This window comes from Onychostoma macrolepis, chromosome 21 (genome assembly GCF_012432095.1).
Source record: "Onychostoma macrolepis isolate SWU-2019 chromosome 21, ASM1243209v1, whole genome shotgun sequence".
NCBI classification, from domain to species: domain Eukaryota; kingdom Metazoa; phylum Chordata; class Actinopteri; order Cypriniformes; family Cyprinidae; genus Onychostoma; species Onychostoma macrolepis.
In genome coordinates this window covers 16,217,941-16,237,441 of record NC_081175.1, presented here as the reverse complement: position 1 = coordinate 16,237,441, position 19,501 = coordinate 16,217,941, and the positions used below count along the sequence as shown (strand labels likewise).

The following is a 19,501-nucleotide window of genomic DNA, read 5'->3' as shown; positions in this document are numbered from 1 at the left end:
TTTTTAAAAATCATCACACTGCATTAAAGATATTTAACTGATATCTAAAAATCTACATTTTGCATTTATTTACATAGCAGGTGCTTTTCTCTAAAGTACATCAGCATTTCAACAAAAAGCTACAAGACAATAATAATGAAGTGAGTGACATCAGCTTAGTTATCAAACCTAATTATCAAAGGGGTTAATAAACCCACCCCATCCTCTGACCCTGTGTTATATAAACTTGTCATGAGCCATGAGCATTTGGAAATCTCCCTCAGAGCACGGAACAGAAGGACTTTCCAGAACACCTCAACATTTTTCACACTCTCGTTTAGTTTTTCAGGTACAATTTGTTTGGAGAGCTTTTTAGCTTTCTCATCAAAGGAAAAAGTGTTTGATTGTAAATACGCTGATTCTGACCACGTTGTGTGTATACAAAAAAAAAAAAAAATGCATGTGCGAAAGTATGATATTAGCATTCATTATGATTGCACTTCTCCTAAGATGCTTTTGGTTTTGCATTTGTGTCTCGTCTGCATTAGTTTGTCAGGTGGAATGGACAACATCTCCTCCTTCTCCTCTTTCTCTCTCACAGCTCTGAATGACACCAGCCGGTCCAGCAGGATCACTGTATTTTCTTTTGCCCTCCCAGGCTATTGTCTGACCATTTTTGTCAACACAGTCTTGATTTTCATAATTGTTCTGGAGAAAGTTCTCCACCAGCCTATGTATATTTTTTTGTGCAATTTGTGTATAAATGGATTATACGGAGCCACAGGATTGTATCCACCCCTGCTGTATTATTTACTAAATGAAACCAATGTTATCTCTCTGGAAGAATGTGCCATCCAAAGCTTTGCCATTTTCGCCTATGCAATAGGTGAGATTACCAATCTGTGTGTAATGGCGTTCGATAGATACTTAGCGATCTGCAGACCTCTGTACTACCATACTGTCATGACAACAGTCACTGTTTGGAGGCTGCTGACTTTCATTTGGATGTTTCCCTGCTGCACTGCAATACTGATGATACTGATGACGCTCAGGTTTCCTATTTGCATGAACCAGATAAACAAACTTTACTGTGAAACCTGGGTCTTGGAGAGACTTGCCTGCAGGGTGGACACTGCTCAGTTTGTGCTCAGTGGAATAATAATATGTGCTATTATTGTTCTGGTATGCTTTGTGTTTTTGTCTTATATAAAAATCCTGATCGCTTGTAAGCACTCTGTACAAAACCACAAGAAGTTCATGACAACATGTCTGCCACATCTGGTAGCCTTTTTTAATTATGTGGTCTGGTCACTTTTTAATAGCTTCTATGAGCGGTTTGGAACTAGTAGCCTGTCTCAGGGTTTTAAAAACTTCCTGTCAGTTTCCTTTGTGATCATGCCACCTCTGGTTAATCCTATAATATATGGAATTGTACTAACTCCTATCAGGACTAAAGCAAAAAATGTATTCCAAAGCTTAAGATCAAAACATACAGATTAAACATTGCTCATTCACAAGAGATCTAGTAAAATAACATGGCTCACATGAAACAGTAAGTGTGGGCTGTGTGTTCCCCGATGATTCATGACTGTTTTGATGAATATCAAAATAAAAACCATGAGTTTATGGTCAAATTGCATTGATATTAAATATGAATACAATAAATAAATAAAAGAATGCAATGCAACTTATTTAATCATTATGGCACCAATGTTGTTCCACTGATTCTTCCTTAGAAAATCATCATCATCAATCTTCATTATTCTAATTAATTATCTGAATTTGTTGTTGGAACAATTTGTACCATGTTTAAAAAGAGCAAAACATAAGAGATTTGAAAGAACGTAAGTGTCCATGTCTGACACTGTACATGGCAAAAATCAACCACTTTTCTAATTAGTAAATGACTAAATAAGGGCTAATATAACAAAATATATAATGGTACGAAATAAGTTAACAATAAGGGCTGTAAATATAAATGCTTTTTTAAAATCTGTGTAAATGTTTTAGGAAAAAAGCAACAAATAGTAATATGTAAGAGTTGACATGATATGATTGCATTGCCTCTATAATTGCCCCGTGACAAGTGGTGGAGAATGCGGGCATGAGAGTGAAGGACCACCGACAAGCGGGATCACTTGCCTGGCTGCTCACCCCCGATTTTTTTCTCTTTTTTAAAATCTGTGTAAATGTTTTAGGAAAAAAGCAACAAATAGTAATATGTAAGAGTTGACATGATATGATTTCATTGCCTCTATAATTATGCTAATAGATGCTGACCTTTATATATATATTGTGACGAGCGTCCCGGGTACTCATCCACGTCGCCCTGGAAATGGATTTTTTTCTCTCCTTTCCGTATAGGTGCGCACTCCCCTCTTCAGACATGGACGAACTCCTAAAACACCTCACCGAGGTTAGCATCCGCCAGTAACAAATTGCGGAACATCTTGCCACTCGGCAAGGACAGACGGAGCAGGAGCTCGCAGCTCTCCGAGCCGCTAACCCACCCGTGCCGCCCTCGGATGCCCGCGCACAAGCCGTAAGGCTGCTCCCGAAGATGACTCCTCACGATGACGTCGAGGCGTACTTCCAAATGTTTGAGACGACCGCGACCTTGGAAGGTTGGCCGCCCGCTGACTGGGCCCGGGCACTGGCTCCCCTCTTAACTGGTGAAGCTCAACGAGCTTATTTCAGCCTTGCCGCGGTTACCGCTGGCCAATATGACGAGGTCAAGCGAGAAATCCTAGCCCGACTGGGCCTATCAGCCGTATGTGCAGCGCAACACTTCCACGAGTGGGAATACAAAGCCAGACTGCCGGCCCGGGCCCAAGCCGCCGAGCTTACACGACTGGCGCGACACTGGCTACTAGAGGGGGACCCATCGGCGACACAAGTGATAGAATGCGTCGTCATCGACCGACTGCTCCGGGCCCTTCCACGCTCTCACCGACAGGCGGTCAGGATGAGGAATCCGACCACGATGCTCGAGTTGGTGGAAGCAATAGAGCTGGCAGATGCAGCCCAGCAGCGAGATCTTGGGGAGAGAGCGCCGCCGTTTCCCCGGAGGGTGGGCCAGGAGCGAAGCGCGCCGGAGGGCACCCCGCGACACATGAGCAGGCATGATCCTCCGCTCGAGACGAGCCCATGCCAACGGAACCTCCCGCACCTCCCACTCGAACCTGGCTGGCAGGCTGCATCGTGCACCGGGACCTTCCTGCCGGGGCGCCTGAGACCAAAGTAAAGGTGAATGGAAAGCTGTTCCATGCCCTTCTAGACTCGGGAAGCGCAGTTAGCCTCGTCCAGTCTCACGTCCTGGCCCCTTGCACGGAGTGCAAGACGTCTCTGCCCATAACTTGTGTCCACGGGGACACCCACCAGGTCCCAGCCCGCCATGTGACCATCTCGGCTGCTCCAGGCACCTGGCCCGTCGAGGTGGGCGTAATGAAAGATCTCGCCGTACCCGTCCTGATCGGCCGAGATTGGCCTGGATTTGACCGCCTCCTAGCGACCCTCACCCAGCCTGCCAGCCCTGGAGGGGGCCGCCGAAAACGGCCAGCCCCGAAGAGGCCGCGATGATGCCCCGTCCTTCTAGCTTCGGATAGCGGGAGAGATGGTGAGTCCCCCTCCCAAAATCCTAACCTCTTTTATGATATATTCCAACAGGTGACGGGAGGGGGCTCTTTCGGCCGAGCCCAACGGGAGGACGACAGACTGAAACACTGTTGGACCCAGGTCCGGGTGATGGACGGGGAAGAACTGCAACCGGGGACCCATCCTCTCCCGCATTTCATTGTCGAAAACGGCCTGCTCTATTGTGTCGCGCAGCGAAGGGGGGAGGAAAAACGGCTACTGGTGGTGCCACGCTCGAAGACAGAGACGGTAATGGTTCTGGCACACTCCCATCCATGGCAGGACACCTCGGGCCGGTCAACACCACCCAACAAATTAAAGACCGTTTCCACTGGCCGGGCTTAGATGCCGAGGTGAAAAGATTCTGTCAGGCCTGTCCCACCTGCCAGGTAACATCTCCCAGGAAACCTCCCCCCAGCCCGCTGATTCCGCTCCCCATCATTGAGGTGCCCTTCGAGCGCATCGGGATGGATCTGGTAGGGCCGTTGCCGAAGTCTGCCCGGGGGCACGAACACATCCTGGTGATCGTCGATTATGCCACCCAGAGGCAATCCCCCTGCGGAAGGCCACGGCCAAAGCTATCGCCCAGGAGCTCTTGCTACTGTGCAGCCGAGTCGGCATCCCAGCGGAGATTCTGACCGATCAGGGGACCCCATTCATGTCCCGGCTAATGGCTGACCTCTGCCGGCTGCTGAGGGTGAAGCAGTTGAGGACCACAGTCTACCACCCCGAGACTGACGGGCTCGTCGAGCGCTTTAATCAAACCCTCAAACAGATGTTGAGACGAGTAGCGGCGGAAGACAAGCGCGACTGGGATCCACGAGGTCCCCCAGGCCTCAACTGGCTTCACCCCCTTTGAGCTCCTGTTCGGACGACAACCCCACGGCCTCCTGGATGTGGCAAAGGAGGCCTGGGAGCAGTCCCCGGCCCCCCAACGCTCAGTCATCGAGCACGTCCAGGAGATGAGGGAGAGAATCGACCATGTCATGCCATTAGTCCGGGAGCACCTGGGCAACGCGCAGTGGGCCCAATAACGCCATTATAACCTGGCAGCCCAACCACGGGAGTTCCAACCAGGAGACCGGGTTATGGTCCTCGTCCCCACAGCCGCCTGCAAGTTCCTCGCCACATGGCAGGGCCCATACACAGTGCTAGAAAGAATTGGGCTGGTTACCTACCGCCTCCGGTAACCAGGCCGCCGAAGAACTGAACAGCTTTACCATGTCAATTTACTGAAGAAATGGGTGGGGATGAGAGACCAGCTCGCCGCCCTCGCCACCCTCGCCACCTTGGAGCCCGTGGTTGTAGACTTCAACCCCCATCTGTCGGCCGCCCAGAAGACAGAGCTGCAGCACCTGATTGGTCAGTTCTCTGATGTGTTCTCCCCTCTCCCCGGGCGGACCAACGTCATCCAACATGACATCCAGACCCCTCCTGGAGTCATCGTCAGGCAGCGACCCTACCGGGTCCCTGAGGCTCGTTGGCAGGCTATTGAGGCAGAGATTCAACAAATGCTGAAGTTAGGGGTGATTGAACCATCCCGCAGCCCATGGTCCAGCCCCATCGTCTTGGTCCCGAAACCGGATGGCACCCTCCGTTTCTGTAACGACTACCGTCGTCTGAATGAGGTTTCCCAGTTCGATGGCTACCCTATGCCTAGGGTCGACGAGCTGTTGGATCGGTTGGGAAGGGCCCAGTACATCTCCACCCTGGACCTTACCAAAGGCTATTGGCAAGTGCCGCTATCAGAAAACGCCAAGCTGAAGACTGCTTTTTCCACCCCTAGCAGCCATTGGCAGTACCGGACCCTTCCCTTCAGCCTTCACGGAGCCCCCGCCACATTCCAACGAATGATGGATATCCTCCTGCGACCCCCACCAGTCGTACGCCGCCGCCTATCTGGATGACGTGGTAGTCCATTCCAAGACCTGGGAGGACCACCTGGAAAGACTACGGAGGGTGCTGTCCGAACTCCGGAGGGCTGGACTCACCGCCAACCCCCGCAAATGTCATCTGGCACTCTCGGAAGCAAAGTACCTGGGTTTCCAAGTCAGACGGGGTCTAATTCGGCCGCAGGAAAAGAAGGTGGAAGCCATACGCTCGGCCCCTAGGCCGAAGACAAATACCCAGGTACGAGCCATTTTGGGGTTGGCGGGGTATTATCGCCGCTTCATCCCTAACTTCTCCTCTTTAGCCGCCCCTCTGACAGATCTGACCAGGAAGGGGCAGCCGGAGAAAGTGCAGTGGACATCAGCAGCCGAGGAGACCTTCCGGGACATCAAGGCAGCCCTCACCTCCGAGCCCGTACTCCGAGCCCCGGACTTTAGCTGCCCCTTCCTGCTACAGATGGATGCCTCCGATACAGGGCTCGGGGCCGTCCTGTCACAGGTCCAAGCAGGTGAAGAGCATCCGATCCTGTATATCAGCCGAAAGCTGTCCCCAGCCGAGAGAAATTACGCCGCAGTCGAAAAGGAGGCCCTGGCCGTCAAGTGGGCAGTCCTGGAGCTGCGGTACTATCTCCTCAGCCGAAAGTTCACCCCGGTTACCGACCATGCGCCCCTACAATGGATGGCCTGCACCAAGGACACCAACGCCAGGGTGACTCGCTGGTTCATCGCGCTCCAGGACTTCCACTTTGACGTACGTCACTGGGCCGGGGCCGCGAACGCCAACGCCGATGGGCTCTCTCAGATCTGGGCAGCTTTCTCAGGTCTGTCAGGGGTCACTCCCCACCCACCCCCTATTTCTCCCCTACTAACTCATATCTTCAACAGGACCAGGATGACGCTTGGGGGGGGGGTTGTGTGACGAGCGTCCCGGTTACTCATCAGCGTCGCCCTGGAAACGGATCAGGAACACCTGCACTCCCTCATCACTGGCCGCTCGGTCCCAGCTGCGACTCATCAGTGGCCGGACTATAAAGCCACGCCGAACTAAGCCACAAGTGAGTTCGATCTCCATGAGGCAAGAGCTAACGCCTTTCTCTCATTTCTCCTTCAGACAGCAGCTTCTGACCGAGCGGCATTCCCTTGAGCACGAGACCGGTCACCGAGCACGATCACCCGGCCAAGGAACCGGAGGAGAGAGAGCACTGACGGCACTGACGGCACTGAGGCACCTATCCCTTTAAACCCCCCTGTTTGTCCTCTAATAAATCCACCCTCCGGGGCATTTATCTTGCACTTCCTTGTCGTGTGATCCTTCACCCCGTGACAATATATATATATATATATAGTGCCATGAAAAGGTTTTTGCCTCCTTCCTGTTTTTTTTGTTTGTTTGTTTGTTTTGCATATTTGTCACACTTAAGAGATTCAGATCATTAAACAAATTTTAATATTACACAAAGATAACCCGAGTAAATACAAAATCCAGTTTTGAAAATAATGATATCCTACATGAAAAAGTAATTGCCCCCTAAATCTGATAAAACTGGTTGTGCCACCCTTGGCAACAACAACTGCAATCAAGCATTTGTGATAACTGGCAATGAGTATTTCACATCGCTGTGGATGAATTTTGGCACATTCTTCTTTGCAGAATTGTTTTAATTCAGCCACACTGGAGGGTTTTCGAGCATGAATGGACTGTTTAAGGTCGTGCCACAGCATCTCAATTAGATTTAAGTCCGGACTTTGACTTGGCCATTCCAAAACCTTAATTTTGTTTTTCTTTAGCCATTCAGAGGTGGACTTGCTGGTGTGTTTGGGATCATTGTCCTGCTGCATAACCCAAGTTCTCTTGAGCTTAAGATCACAAATTGACGGCCGGACATTCGGCCGGACATTCTGGTTCCATCAATTATGGCAAGTCATCCAGGTTCTGAAGCTGCAAAGCAGCCCCAGACCATCACACTACCACCACCATGTTTGACTGTTGGTATGATGTTCTTTTTATGAAATGCTGTGTTGGTTTTACGCCAGATGTAACGGGACACACACCTTCCAAAAAGTTCAACTTTTGTCTCATCAGTCCACAGAATATTTGCCCAAAATCTTGGGGATAATAAAGATATTTTTTGGCATATGTGAGACGAGCCTTTGTGTTCTTTTTGGTCTTTTGAGGCAAGAGAAGCCTGCAGTTCTTTAGATGTTGTTTTGGGTTCTTTTATGACCTCCTGGATGGGATGTTGTTGCAATCTTGGAGTAATTTTGGTAGGCCAGCCACTCTTGGGAAGGTTCACCACTGTTCCAAGTTTTCTTCATTTGGGGATAATGGCTCTGACCGTGTTTTGCTGGAGTCCCAAAGCATTAGAAATGGCTTTATAACCCTTTCCAGACTGATACATGTCAATTATTTTGTTTCTCATCTGTTCTTGAATTTCTTTAGATCGTGCGCGGCATGATGTGTTGCTCTTTAAGCATGCTTCACTTTGTAAGACAGGTTCTGTTTCAGTGATTTCTTGATTTAACGGGTCTGGCAGTAGTCAGGCTTGGGTTTGGCTAGTGAAATTTAACTCAGCTTTCTAAAATAATACAGCTAATCACAGTTCTTTCATGATTTAACAGCAGGGGGCAATTCACTTTTCACGTAGGGCCAGGTAGGTTTGGACAGCTTTTTTCCCTTAATAATGACAAATATGCAAAAAAAACAAAAACAAAAAAAAAACCTTTTCACAGCACTGTATATATATACACCTTTTATATTCATATAGATTTCTTAAATTATAAAGATTATGAGGCTGCTCTTTTTGGAAAACTTGAGGAACCTAAAACAATATGGCCCTTTAAAGAAACGGTAGGCAGGCCTACTTCAGAAGGATAAAGTAATCTAATAGTAGAAATTGTAACCAAAACATCATTCTATATTTATTTCTGAATTAGCAAAGGACAGTTAGATCATTATGATGTTGCGTATCTGACTGTATATAAAGTTAAAGGGTGACAAAGTGCATACTCTGCAAAAAATGCTTTCCTTACTTAGATTTTTTGTCTTGTTTCCAGCCAAAATATCTAAAAATAAAGAGTTTTCTCTTAGAGTAAGCAAAATAATCTGCCAATTGTCATGGTGCACACAGCAGGGAGGAACGAGGAGACGAGGATAACTCAAAATAACAGTCTTTAATGAACTCAAACAGGGAAAGACAAAGCAGGGCTGACACACAGGAACACCGGGAGTAATGAGTAGACCAGACGAAAAGGAACTAAATGGGCAGGAACTAAGATACACTGGATAATTACACACACACCTGAACTGAATAAACTAATAATCACACTGAACAAGGACAGGAACATGACCAAATATAGAAACATGAGGGCAGGAAACACACAACACATGAGAGAGGACTGACATGACTCCCCACTCTCGGAAGACGGAAGGCAGGCAAAGGTCGGTTGACAGCGAACAGTACTAGGGGCTAGACAGAGAGATAATCCAGGCAAGGGAAATGATCAGAGTCCGAACAGGGAGACAGGGGTAAGCACTAGGAACACAGACTAGAAAACAACAAAAGTTCCGTATCGCAGCTAACACTAGGGGAGTGAAAAACGCAGAACAATACAGGAACTGAAAAGAAACACGGAATGGCACAGAAAGGGTTAATCCAGGAAAACACGGGTTAGAAATAAACACAGGAGAACAGGTAATGCCAGACTAGGAAAACTAACAATGGCTCTGTAGAGTAGCTACAGCTAGGGGAGCGGTAAACGCATACAATTCTGGGCAAGGAGGGGAAACAAAGTCCAGGGTTTATATAAGGTGTGTGATCAGTGTGTGCGTGATTGGTGACAGCTGTGATCAGTGTTGGATGATGGGAATTGGAGTCCATTGTGAAGTGTGGTGTGAAAGTCCATGTGGTGAGCGAGTGACCTCTGGTGGTGAATGAACGGAAGTGCAGACCAGATTCGTGACAATTATAATGAGAAAACCGTTATAATAAAACGCTGTGAATTTTTAGAGTTTAGTTCCCGTGTTTCTGCACGTTGTTGCATCAAGAACGCGTCTGCAAAAGGAGTTCAGAGCCGCGCAGACACGTTCATGCATCAGGGCGTTGTAATATAAGTTGTTATATTAACATTATTATATTGATTTAAAAACCTTCTATCAAATGCTTCATTCTACTGATCATTCAGCGCGCGCAGCTCAAAACAGAAATGCAGAACATTAATAACTGTCATATACATAACGTTATAATGAGAGCACTATTGTAAAAAATGTTGTGAATTCTTAGGCTTTCCCTGACGTTTAATGTTAACTATCTTTTAATCAAAACATAAAACATTATTCACTCCGTTTGTATCTGCGAGGCGTCCATTACACATTTCCCCTGTGTATTAACGTCAGTATTTATGACTGTGGAATGTCTGACTTGACTCTTCGTAATGTATTTTGCCCCGTCTCCAAACATATGATTCGACTATCAGTCGACTATCTGCAAGATTCGAAAATTCCGATTCGACTATGAAAATCCTTAGTCGGGGACACCCCTATAGGACCTGCCTGTTTGTACCCACTTGTCCGTAAGTACATATTTACCATGTATACATATTAGTAAGTACAGTAAAGTATCTAATTAGTTACCATGTACGGGCACTACCCGTAAGTGACCGTTCTTACCCACACTTGTCTGTATGTACAAACTAATTACCATGCATGTACGACTGTTAAGTACAGTCGTGTTTCTTATTTGTTACCATGTAATACACTTCAGGTAAGTACTTTGTGTTACCACTCATTTGCCTGTAGGTACAAGATATTTACCATGTATGTACCAGGTACAAGTACACCTAAATAAAGTGCTACCATTATTATTAATATTATCAGGCAACCCAAACCTGTTTCTTGATTTGAAACAATATCACTCATTAGAACATGCAGAAACTGAGAAATAAATTTTTCTATTTAGATATTTATTTTGTTAAGGAAAATTAATGGTCTGGTTTCTACAACTTTCACTTTGGAGTAAAAATCTGGCTTTAAACTGGAAAGAAATAAAGATTTGACATTTATCGTGATAATTATCGATATCGACTGATATGGAAAAAATGATCGTGATAATTTTTTGGACCATATCGCCCAGCCCTATAGTTAAGTTTAGGCAATATTATTAATTAAAAACTGATCACAAATATTGATTATTACTGTATTGTCCCGAATATAAGACGACCCTGATCTGTTTTAAAATCACTTACAGAGGAAGTTTGTTCCCATCAGGCTAACAAGACACGACTCATGCTGCTGTAAGCTTTTCTTTTTCTTTTGTTTTCACTCACGAACTTTACAACACACATTACATTACATATTTCATGGCACACTCGTTTTATGCGTTTTTGGCGCCACCTATTGTTGTGGTCCGTGTACGTTTTGATCATTTGTTTTTCGATTTGAAATTAAAAAAGCAGAAACCAGAAAACAGTCGTTTTTTTTCTTTTGTTCAAGAAAACGAAAAAACGAGATTTTGGCTAGATTTTCGTTTTATTTGGTTCACGGGTAGAAAACGGATAAACAACTCCAAACTCGTTTTCCCCTTGTGGGCGGTCATGACACGCCCCTTTCTGCCGATTGGCCAACCAAATCTGAGTCCGTGACATCATCCTCAGTTCGTTCAGCAAAATAATAGTCCTTTGCTGCTGTATGCGGCAGGTGCTAGATCGGGCTTTCTTCTGTGCAACCTAAGGCGTTTTGCAGAAATATTTATTTCAGAAATTTTAATCAGCACCCAGCCTGTTTTATTTAGCTGTGCGTGTTGTTAAATCTGTATGGTGATGCTGCGCTACCCATAGACTGCAGAACAAGAAATAGACGTAGGGGGTCCCTACAATGTCAGAATTGTTGTGTCTTACATACATTGGAAACGTGCACTAAATTTTCATTATTAAAATTGTAACATTTTATACATTTAGCCTAAATTTAATCATTTAGCAGACACTTTTATCCAAAAATGGTTTACAAATGAGTGCTATGACAAGTCTGTAATTATAACTGATCATTAATTAATTATTAGTCTATATGATTATTGCAAAGTCATCAAAACTGCCTCATGGCATCAAAACTCCCCAAAATGTCGAAAATTAATCAAAATGATCCTGCATGACATTCTTTGAAGTAGCCTATACAGTATGCAGTCATACAAACTCATTAGTGAAATCTCCACCTGGTGGCGCAAAGGGACAGCTGCACCATTGCTCAGATTGGAATTTTCATTAGTAAATGAAGATTAAATAATCAAATAAATTGCTACTGAATTTGACAGTGATACTCTCCAGTGAGTTTATTTTCTACCTTTTTTTTTTTTTTTTTTAGATATTTCAATGTATTTGGAAATCACATCAAATATTAATTAGGGTAAGCAATTAAAAAGACGAACAATAGCTTATCTCTCATTATTATATAGCCTAACATTGACTAAATATGTATCTTTCTGTATATATTGTTGATGAACTCAAAAGCCTGTTCTTATAAATGATATTATGCTATAGCCTATATAGCAACACTAACATAACAACCCCCAGCCTCTTCAAAAAAGGGGACCCCCTATAGCAGTGGTTCTCAAACTTTTTACACCAAGTACCACCTCAGAAAATATTTGGCTCTCCAAGTACCACCATAATGACCAACATTAAAATACAGTAGCGTAGTAGGCCTAATTATTCAGCTCCAGCTATGCAGAGTTTAAAAACAAGGGTGTTTTATTCCTAATAAGAATATGTATTATTGTCGGCCACTTTAAACATTGTAAGAACAGTTTGAACATTAACACTGCACTGTGCTTACATACAGGTAAAAATCATTTAAAAACTTAAATGATTAAATTAAAATGCACTGTACATAAAAGTTAAATAAAAACTGTACTGTACTTAAATGTAAAGAAATGTACAGTACTTGTTAAAAAAATAAAATAACAGGCATCATTTAGCAACCTTGCAAACCTTTTAAAAGTATTTTAACATTAATTTATATTTAATTCAGTGATTCCTCTGCGTACCACTAGAGGGAGCCCGCGTACCTCAATTCGAGCACTTTTAGACAGTACGCTCAGTTTTGGACATGGGATGGTCATTGCAAATAGCCTACTGTAAATGCAAATCGGCTGAGGGTGGATTTAATTTTTACTGTAGGCTAATCAAAGCTGCGGGAATGTTGCATTTAGACAGGATTTATGTTATGAGTGTGCACAGCCCTCGATGCTTAGTAACATGTTGATAAATAAGTAGATAGATAAATAACTAACTCCTAAGGTGTGCTCGGCCATCCACCGATTTTTATACAATAGGCCTGCCGCCTAACGTAAATAATGTAGCCTAGTTGAGTTGGACAGCAGACAAGCATCTGCTTCATACAGCACGAGCCGCAGCGCAAGATTGACAGGACCATAGTGACAACGGCAAACGCGCAGAGCTTTTGTTAATATAAAAGATATATATTTATTTGTTTAATAGCCTATTAGTGAGTTTCTTTTTTTTTTTTCATTAAAGTAATAATGGACCACAAACTGAGCGTTTGTTTTAATGGGGAAAAAGTTTGCTTTAACACGGATGTAATCAGTCTTAGTCGTTTTGTTAATAAAGGTTTAGCCAGTTTTAATGAACCAAAAACTAAGCATGTCTTTTTCAGTAAGGGGAAAATCCATAGGTCTTTCATTTATTTGTGTACAACTCGGGTAGCCTACAGGCCATGTCTTATTCGAGCTGAACGTCATCGACATCTTTCCTCGTTAAATGTGCAAGAGTGTATTTTAAACCATAACACTGGTGTTAATTAATATTTAGAAGCAGGTTATTTTATTTTCAAAGTAACCCCCCCCCCCCCCCCCCCTAAATAAATAAATAAAAACTAAAAATAAATAAATAAATTGTGCATGCCCCCTCACTTTGTGTGCTCTGGCGCCGACCCTAATTGAGGAATTCACATTTTGATATCCTAAAAACAGACTTTAGTCACATGAATGACTGTAAACAATTAATTAACGAAATGTACTGCCTGAGCTTCATTAGACTTATCATTATTTTTTACCAAAAATATCTGGGGGACTTCCCTACGTCTATTTCTTTTTTTTTTTTTTTTTTTATCTGTGCTTCTCATCTGTTCTGCAGTCTATGGGTAGCGCAGCATCACCATACAGATTTAACAACACGCACAGCTAAATAAAACAGGCTGGGTGCTGATTAAAATTCCTTAAATAAATATTTCTGCGAAACGCCTTAGGTTGCATAGAAGAAAGCCCGATCTAGCACCTGCCCCATACAGCAGCAAAGGACTATTATTTTGCTGAACGAACTGAGGATGACGTCACGGGCTCAGATTTGGTTGGCCAATCGGCGGAAAGGGGCGTGTCATGACCGCCCACAAGGGGAAAACGAGTTTGGAGTTGTTTATCCGTTTTCTACCCGTGAACCAAAAAAACGAAAATCGAGCCAAAATCCCGGTTTTCTGCTTTTTTTAATTTCAAATCGACAAAAAAAGAAATGATCAAAACGTACACGGACCACAACAATAGGTGGCGCCAAAAACGCATAAAACGAGTGTGACATGTCAAAGTCTAGACCCCGAATATAAGACGACCGCGTTTTTTCATCGTTTTATATTCGGGTCAATACGGTAATTTAGATATTTGATTATTCTGAAAATCCCATACTTTCAATTATTAGTTCATTAGCTAGTGTCCCTTAGCAATTCACTCGGCCAACTGTGAACGGCACAAACTCGCCAGTTGATCTTACTCAGAGGATACAGGGTGACTATAATACCTTTAAATAGGCTGCACCCTGCTAGCACATAATAAAAAGTGTATTTTTTCTATAATCACGAAAACTGTAAGTTGTTAAGTCAGTGACAGACATAAAAACAGAAGATCCCTAATGACAGTTCATTGATTCATTGGTACTTAAAGGGGTGGTTTACTGCGATTTCACTTTTTTCATTTTAAATAGTGTGTAATGTTGCTGTTGGTGCATGAACAGCATCTGCAAAGTTGCTGCGCTGAAAGTTCAACGTAAGCGGAGATATCTTCTTTTAAATATGTCTTTTAAAAATCAGGAAGTTTAATGCCTACAAAAACGACTCATATGGGACTACAACGAGATACTTCCCGGGTTGCATACGTAAAAAACCCATAAATTTGCATCAACCCCTCCCTCCGTAACATGCCAAAGAGGGGGCAAGGCCATGTTCTGCGGCTTTGTCGAAGAGGAAGAGTTATAGTGGAGAGTTGTAGCCATGCCGTCGAAACGGTGTTATTTTCACCCAGCTGTCAGGTCTTCTGTGTTCGGGCTTCCTACGGACACTGTAGTTCGTCAACAATGGTTAAAATTTATGTTTGATTATGTTCCTGACAATTACAATCCTAATTTAGCTCTCTGTGCTGCGCATTTTACGGAAGACAGCTTCCAGAATCAAGAGAGTTCAGAGTTCAATGCCGGATTCACACAGAAACTATTACTAAAACATGGAGCAGTTCCAACTTTAAAACCAGAGGCAGCAGTTGTTGGGCCACAACCTGTAAGTAAGATTTAATAATTTTAAATGTATTTGCATGTATAATTTCAGACGTAATGTTTTAGTTTTATCAAGGACGTAAACAAATGCCAACGCTGGCTTTAGTAGCCAGTTAGTTAAATTATGTTTTGTGTGTCTATGACAAACGCGAACAAACATTTTGGACCCGAATTTGTAATTATGTACTAATTTTGTAAATGTATTTTCCATGTATACTTTATGACGTAATATTTCGATTTGATCAAGAACGTAAACACAAGCCAACGCTGTTTGGTTATAGTAGCCAGTTAGTTCGATGCTATTTTGTGTGTATAAGACAAACGTGTACAAACTTTAAAAAATTATATGTAATCACAACAGCAAACTTCCATTCAGAAATGTTTGTAAGAGCCGTGCTTGCGGAAGTTCTGCTTGACTCTCTTCATTACCGCTTTCTGGGTCTGATTCTGGCTCAAACTGATACGGCAATATTGACACCATTATTTACATTTGACCGGAGCACATGCGACTGTCGCCCGTGAAGGTGATGGGCGTGAAGTTTCCGGACAATGTGCAGTACGCAGTTTAGCCAATCACAACACACCGGCCCAACTAACCAATCTGAGCCCATCGCCTGTTTCTGAGGGAGTGGTTTCATAGAATCAGGAAGTCAACCGGTCGTTCAAATGACAGAGGAGAAAGCGACTTACAATAAAGGTGAAATATATGAAAAATTAGGGCGTTTTTTAACAAACAAAATACGAAGACATGTTATATTGCACCCCATAAACACAATCAAGCAAAGAAAAAAAGCAGTAAACCACCCCTTTAAGTATGATCTGTCCTGGACGCAGATTTGTGGAAACTCTACACTAAAAACATAAAAGACCTTTTGGTGTTTTTGGTTCTAGTGCTCCAGGGTCGCACCTGGATGAAGATGGATAAACATTCCCGCAGACCCCTAAAGGGGGACACATCCCCCTCCTCAGCAGAACACAATTCTACAAAAGTTTTCAGTATTTCTCATAATACAAGTGACTACTGTGAAATTGAGACCATTTTACCAATCGCACAGAAACCTTTAAAATGATACCAAACATGAAGGGGAAAAACAACAGGTTCACAAGATATGATATGTGATGATATGTGGAATATACATATTCTTAATGAACTTTGAGTGAAAACTTTTGGGGGAAAAGAGGGAGAGGCAGAGAGGGCAGGGGGAGAAGGGGGTCGTAAATGAACAAGGGGAGTGGTGCTGTTTGTTGTCTTTGGAGATCTCTCCAGATTATTTTTATGGTTTTATTGCATGGCATCTGTTTTGCGAGAGTTCCTGAGTTTTGGCCTCATGAGGAATTAATTTCATAAAGGAAATAATTTCACTCCTTTCGGGCCCGCAACATTTAGAATTAACAATGACTGCTGTACAAAGAGTAAAAAAACAAACAAACACATACCATTTTCAGTTAACTTGCTAAAATGGGAAAAGAGAGTCCTCTCATGTATCGCGATAAATTGAGAATCATGAGTCGCGAGGAAATGGGGCTTTAATATAATTAAAAATAATTTAGCCCAAAACTTACTTATTCTGTCCACTAAAATAGTAAGATCATACAAATAAAATGAGAAAATATGAATTCTTTAATTTTTATATTTTTATATTTTATTCATAGCTCAGACAAAATCATGATTGGCTCTAGTCTGGGGGGGCAGGGGCAGTTTTATTTTACAGTCCACAATCCACATTATCGGACTTTTTATGGAAAAGGTTGTGGTTGTATTGATATCTCTTAAAATAGTCCCTGGGGAAAATTTTAGGGTCCTAAAATTTACAATTAGTTCAATTACAGTTCATTTAAAAATAAATATTATTATTTTAGTTAAAAAGTGTTTCTGCTGGACCATTTCCTGAAATCATCAGTTGCTTTAGAATTCCAGAAGGATGAAGTCGTCTAAAACACTTAGTGAGTATTATGTCACCTTTCACTGTGAGGAGCCTGGTGACGTTTATTTGGATATATCCTTGTTTTCTGAGTATAATGGCCATTTTAGTTGCTATGAAACACCCTGTTTGTAGACATGACATGTGAAACCTGTCCTTGGTTAATCTTGCATACAAACAAGACCATTTAAATGGGATTTTTAATGCGTGGATGTATGCCACAGCACTTGTCTTAATTGGTTCAGTTCTGATTTCCTACTTTAAAATAATTCTAGCTTGTAAAGATCTAAAGTAAATCAAGATAAGTTCTTTAACACATGTATGCCACATGCACTTGATTACCTTTCTGAACTACATAGTCTGTTCTTTTTTTGATTATTCCCAGACAGAATTAAGAGCAAAAACATTCCCTGGCATGTTATATTTTTTGGCTGTAATATTCCTGATTGTTCCCCCTTTTGTCAATCCTGTAATATATGGTATAAAATTAAGTCCAGTAAGGGCAAAAGTATTATGTATTTTCCCGAAGTTTAAGGATTAAGAACTAGGGTACAATGTTATAATAAAATTTTTGTCTTAACGATTCATTACTCTGACCTTTCACTAAAACTTAATTTTTCTTTTGAGATGTTCATATATAATGTACAGGATAATTTATGTAACAGGATAATTCATTCTTTAAGCTTTACTATTCATGTTACATGATGTAATGGTTGAAAGAAGTATATGTATAGGTTTATGTATATTTAACTTAACATTTGACACTGGATATTTGTTGTGCTATTAAAACCGACAAAGCAAGCCTGTGTCACATTCATTAAAACAATGGGTCTCGTTAATTTAGTGGATCTATGAACAAAGATTCTATCAGAAGTATCACAGTAACACTTTGGTGCCATCTTCTGGTTAAAAGCCTATTTGCCTACCAATATTTTTGTAAGACTACTGGCAAACCAAAATCCAAAGGACTGAATGCCATTCTAGATGGTCCGTTATTGTTATTTTCTGATGTCTATCTCTCATTAAACTGAATCTGAAAGTTTCATTGCAAGAAGATGATGTTACAAACTGATGCAAAATCGAATCCACGTCAGACGGTTGGTTTGAAGGAATATGCAAATATATTTAAAAGTCTCAAAAAGGAGAACTGTAAATCATAACTTGAAAATGAAACATTACATTTTAATAATCATATGCAATGACAGCGTCTTACAAATTAACTGTTAATACAAATTTAGTTAAGATCCATTATAACAAACATATTTAGAACCATCTGAAAAGATTCAAATCAATCTGTAACTAATAAAAATAATCTGAAATATATAATGACCACCTAGAATGAATATCAAAATTCTGAAGAGAATAAAAACCTTCATAAAAGATCTTAAGTTTTATGTGCACCCGACCAGTTATAGAGTGAAGCCCAAAAAGAGAAGTATACGAGAGGAGAATGAAAATAAGAGAAGTGAGGAGAGGAGCAAAGAAGGATGCAATATATTCTCTTCTTTACCCTTGCAAGATCAGATATGGAGATTAAGTGTGCTAAATAAAGCTGTTTCTATGTATCAGAAGGGCAGAAAAACACTGTTCTTCATCAAATGTCCAAAGTTCAGTCACAACCTCATACATGTGACCTTCAAATAAGATTACACTCTAAAAACAAATTGTGCTATGTAGCATTAAAAGTGGTTCTTTGGCTCGTAATCATAGGGGAACCACTTTTGGTGCTGTAAAGCAGTTCAGCAGTTATTCACCGGTTCTTTGGCATGACTGAGGGGCTATATAGCACCGCTACCATATACAGAACCTGTTAAGCTCCTGTATGGTTCTTCAGCGGTTCTTTGGGGTGATTAAGGTGCTATATAGCACCACTGCCGTACAAAGAACCTGTTAAGCCCCTTTAAAGGTTCTTTACGAGCAAAAGAACCACTGCTGGTGCTGTTTAGCACCATTTTTGCTGAATAAATACAATGCAACATGGAACCTCTTATGGTTCTACATAGCACCATTTGACAAAGGTGCTGTATAGCACCTTTAAAGATATGGTGCTATATACGGTAGCACCAAAAGTGGTTCCCCTACGATTACGAGCCAAGAACCACTTTTAGTGCTATATAGCACCATTTTTTTTAGAGTGTAGCTTATGGTTTCTCACCGCCCCAGGGACCAAAATGATATCCTTTTTTGGTAACCCTGCAAGTCTGAGGGTTAAATTTAAAGCTGTTAAATTTAAACCTGTTTTTCATCAGATATCGAGGGTGCAAAAGGGCACACGTCTTAATCTTTAAGCTCACTAAAACATAGAATCATAATAGTGGATTAGACATAATTATAAAAGTAATGTTGTTAATCATTGTTAATATATATATATATATATATATATATATATATATATATATTGTTAATATTGAAATAAGATATATTTGAATATGCAAATTCTCAAAGGTTGATTCACCACAAACCATACCTTTGGGTAGACTGCATGCATGCGAGATATCCTAAATATTTTTGAGAAAAATACCTATGAAAAATAGA

The 19,501-nt window shown here is 42.1% G+C and overlaps 1 protein-coding gene and 1 pseudogene across 1 annotated transcript; both read left to right on the top strand.

Annotated features, from left to right (window-relative positions):
• The first annotated feature begins 338 nt into the window (after positions 1-338).
• LOC131529184 (olfactory receptor 2A12-like) lies at positions 339-1,674 on the top strand. Its single transcript, XM_058758755.1, has one exon. It carries the CDS (start codon positions 436-438, stop codon positions 1,477-1,479), a length of 1,044 nt encoding a protein of 347 aa, XP_058614738.1. The 5' UTR covers positions 339-435; the 3' UTR covers positions 1,480-1,674.
• Positions 1,675-15,961: 14,287 nt separating this feature from the next.
• On the top strand, positions 15,962-17,507 carry LOC131528344 (olfactory receptor 52A1-like; annotated as a pseudogene).
• Positions 17,508-19,501: the final 1,994 nt, after the last annotated feature.

Coding starts and splice junctions, on each gene's coding strand:
- LOC131529184 (XM_058758755.1), top strand. CDS start 436: ATGCATGTGCGAAAGTATGATATTAGCATTCATTATGATTGCACTTCT.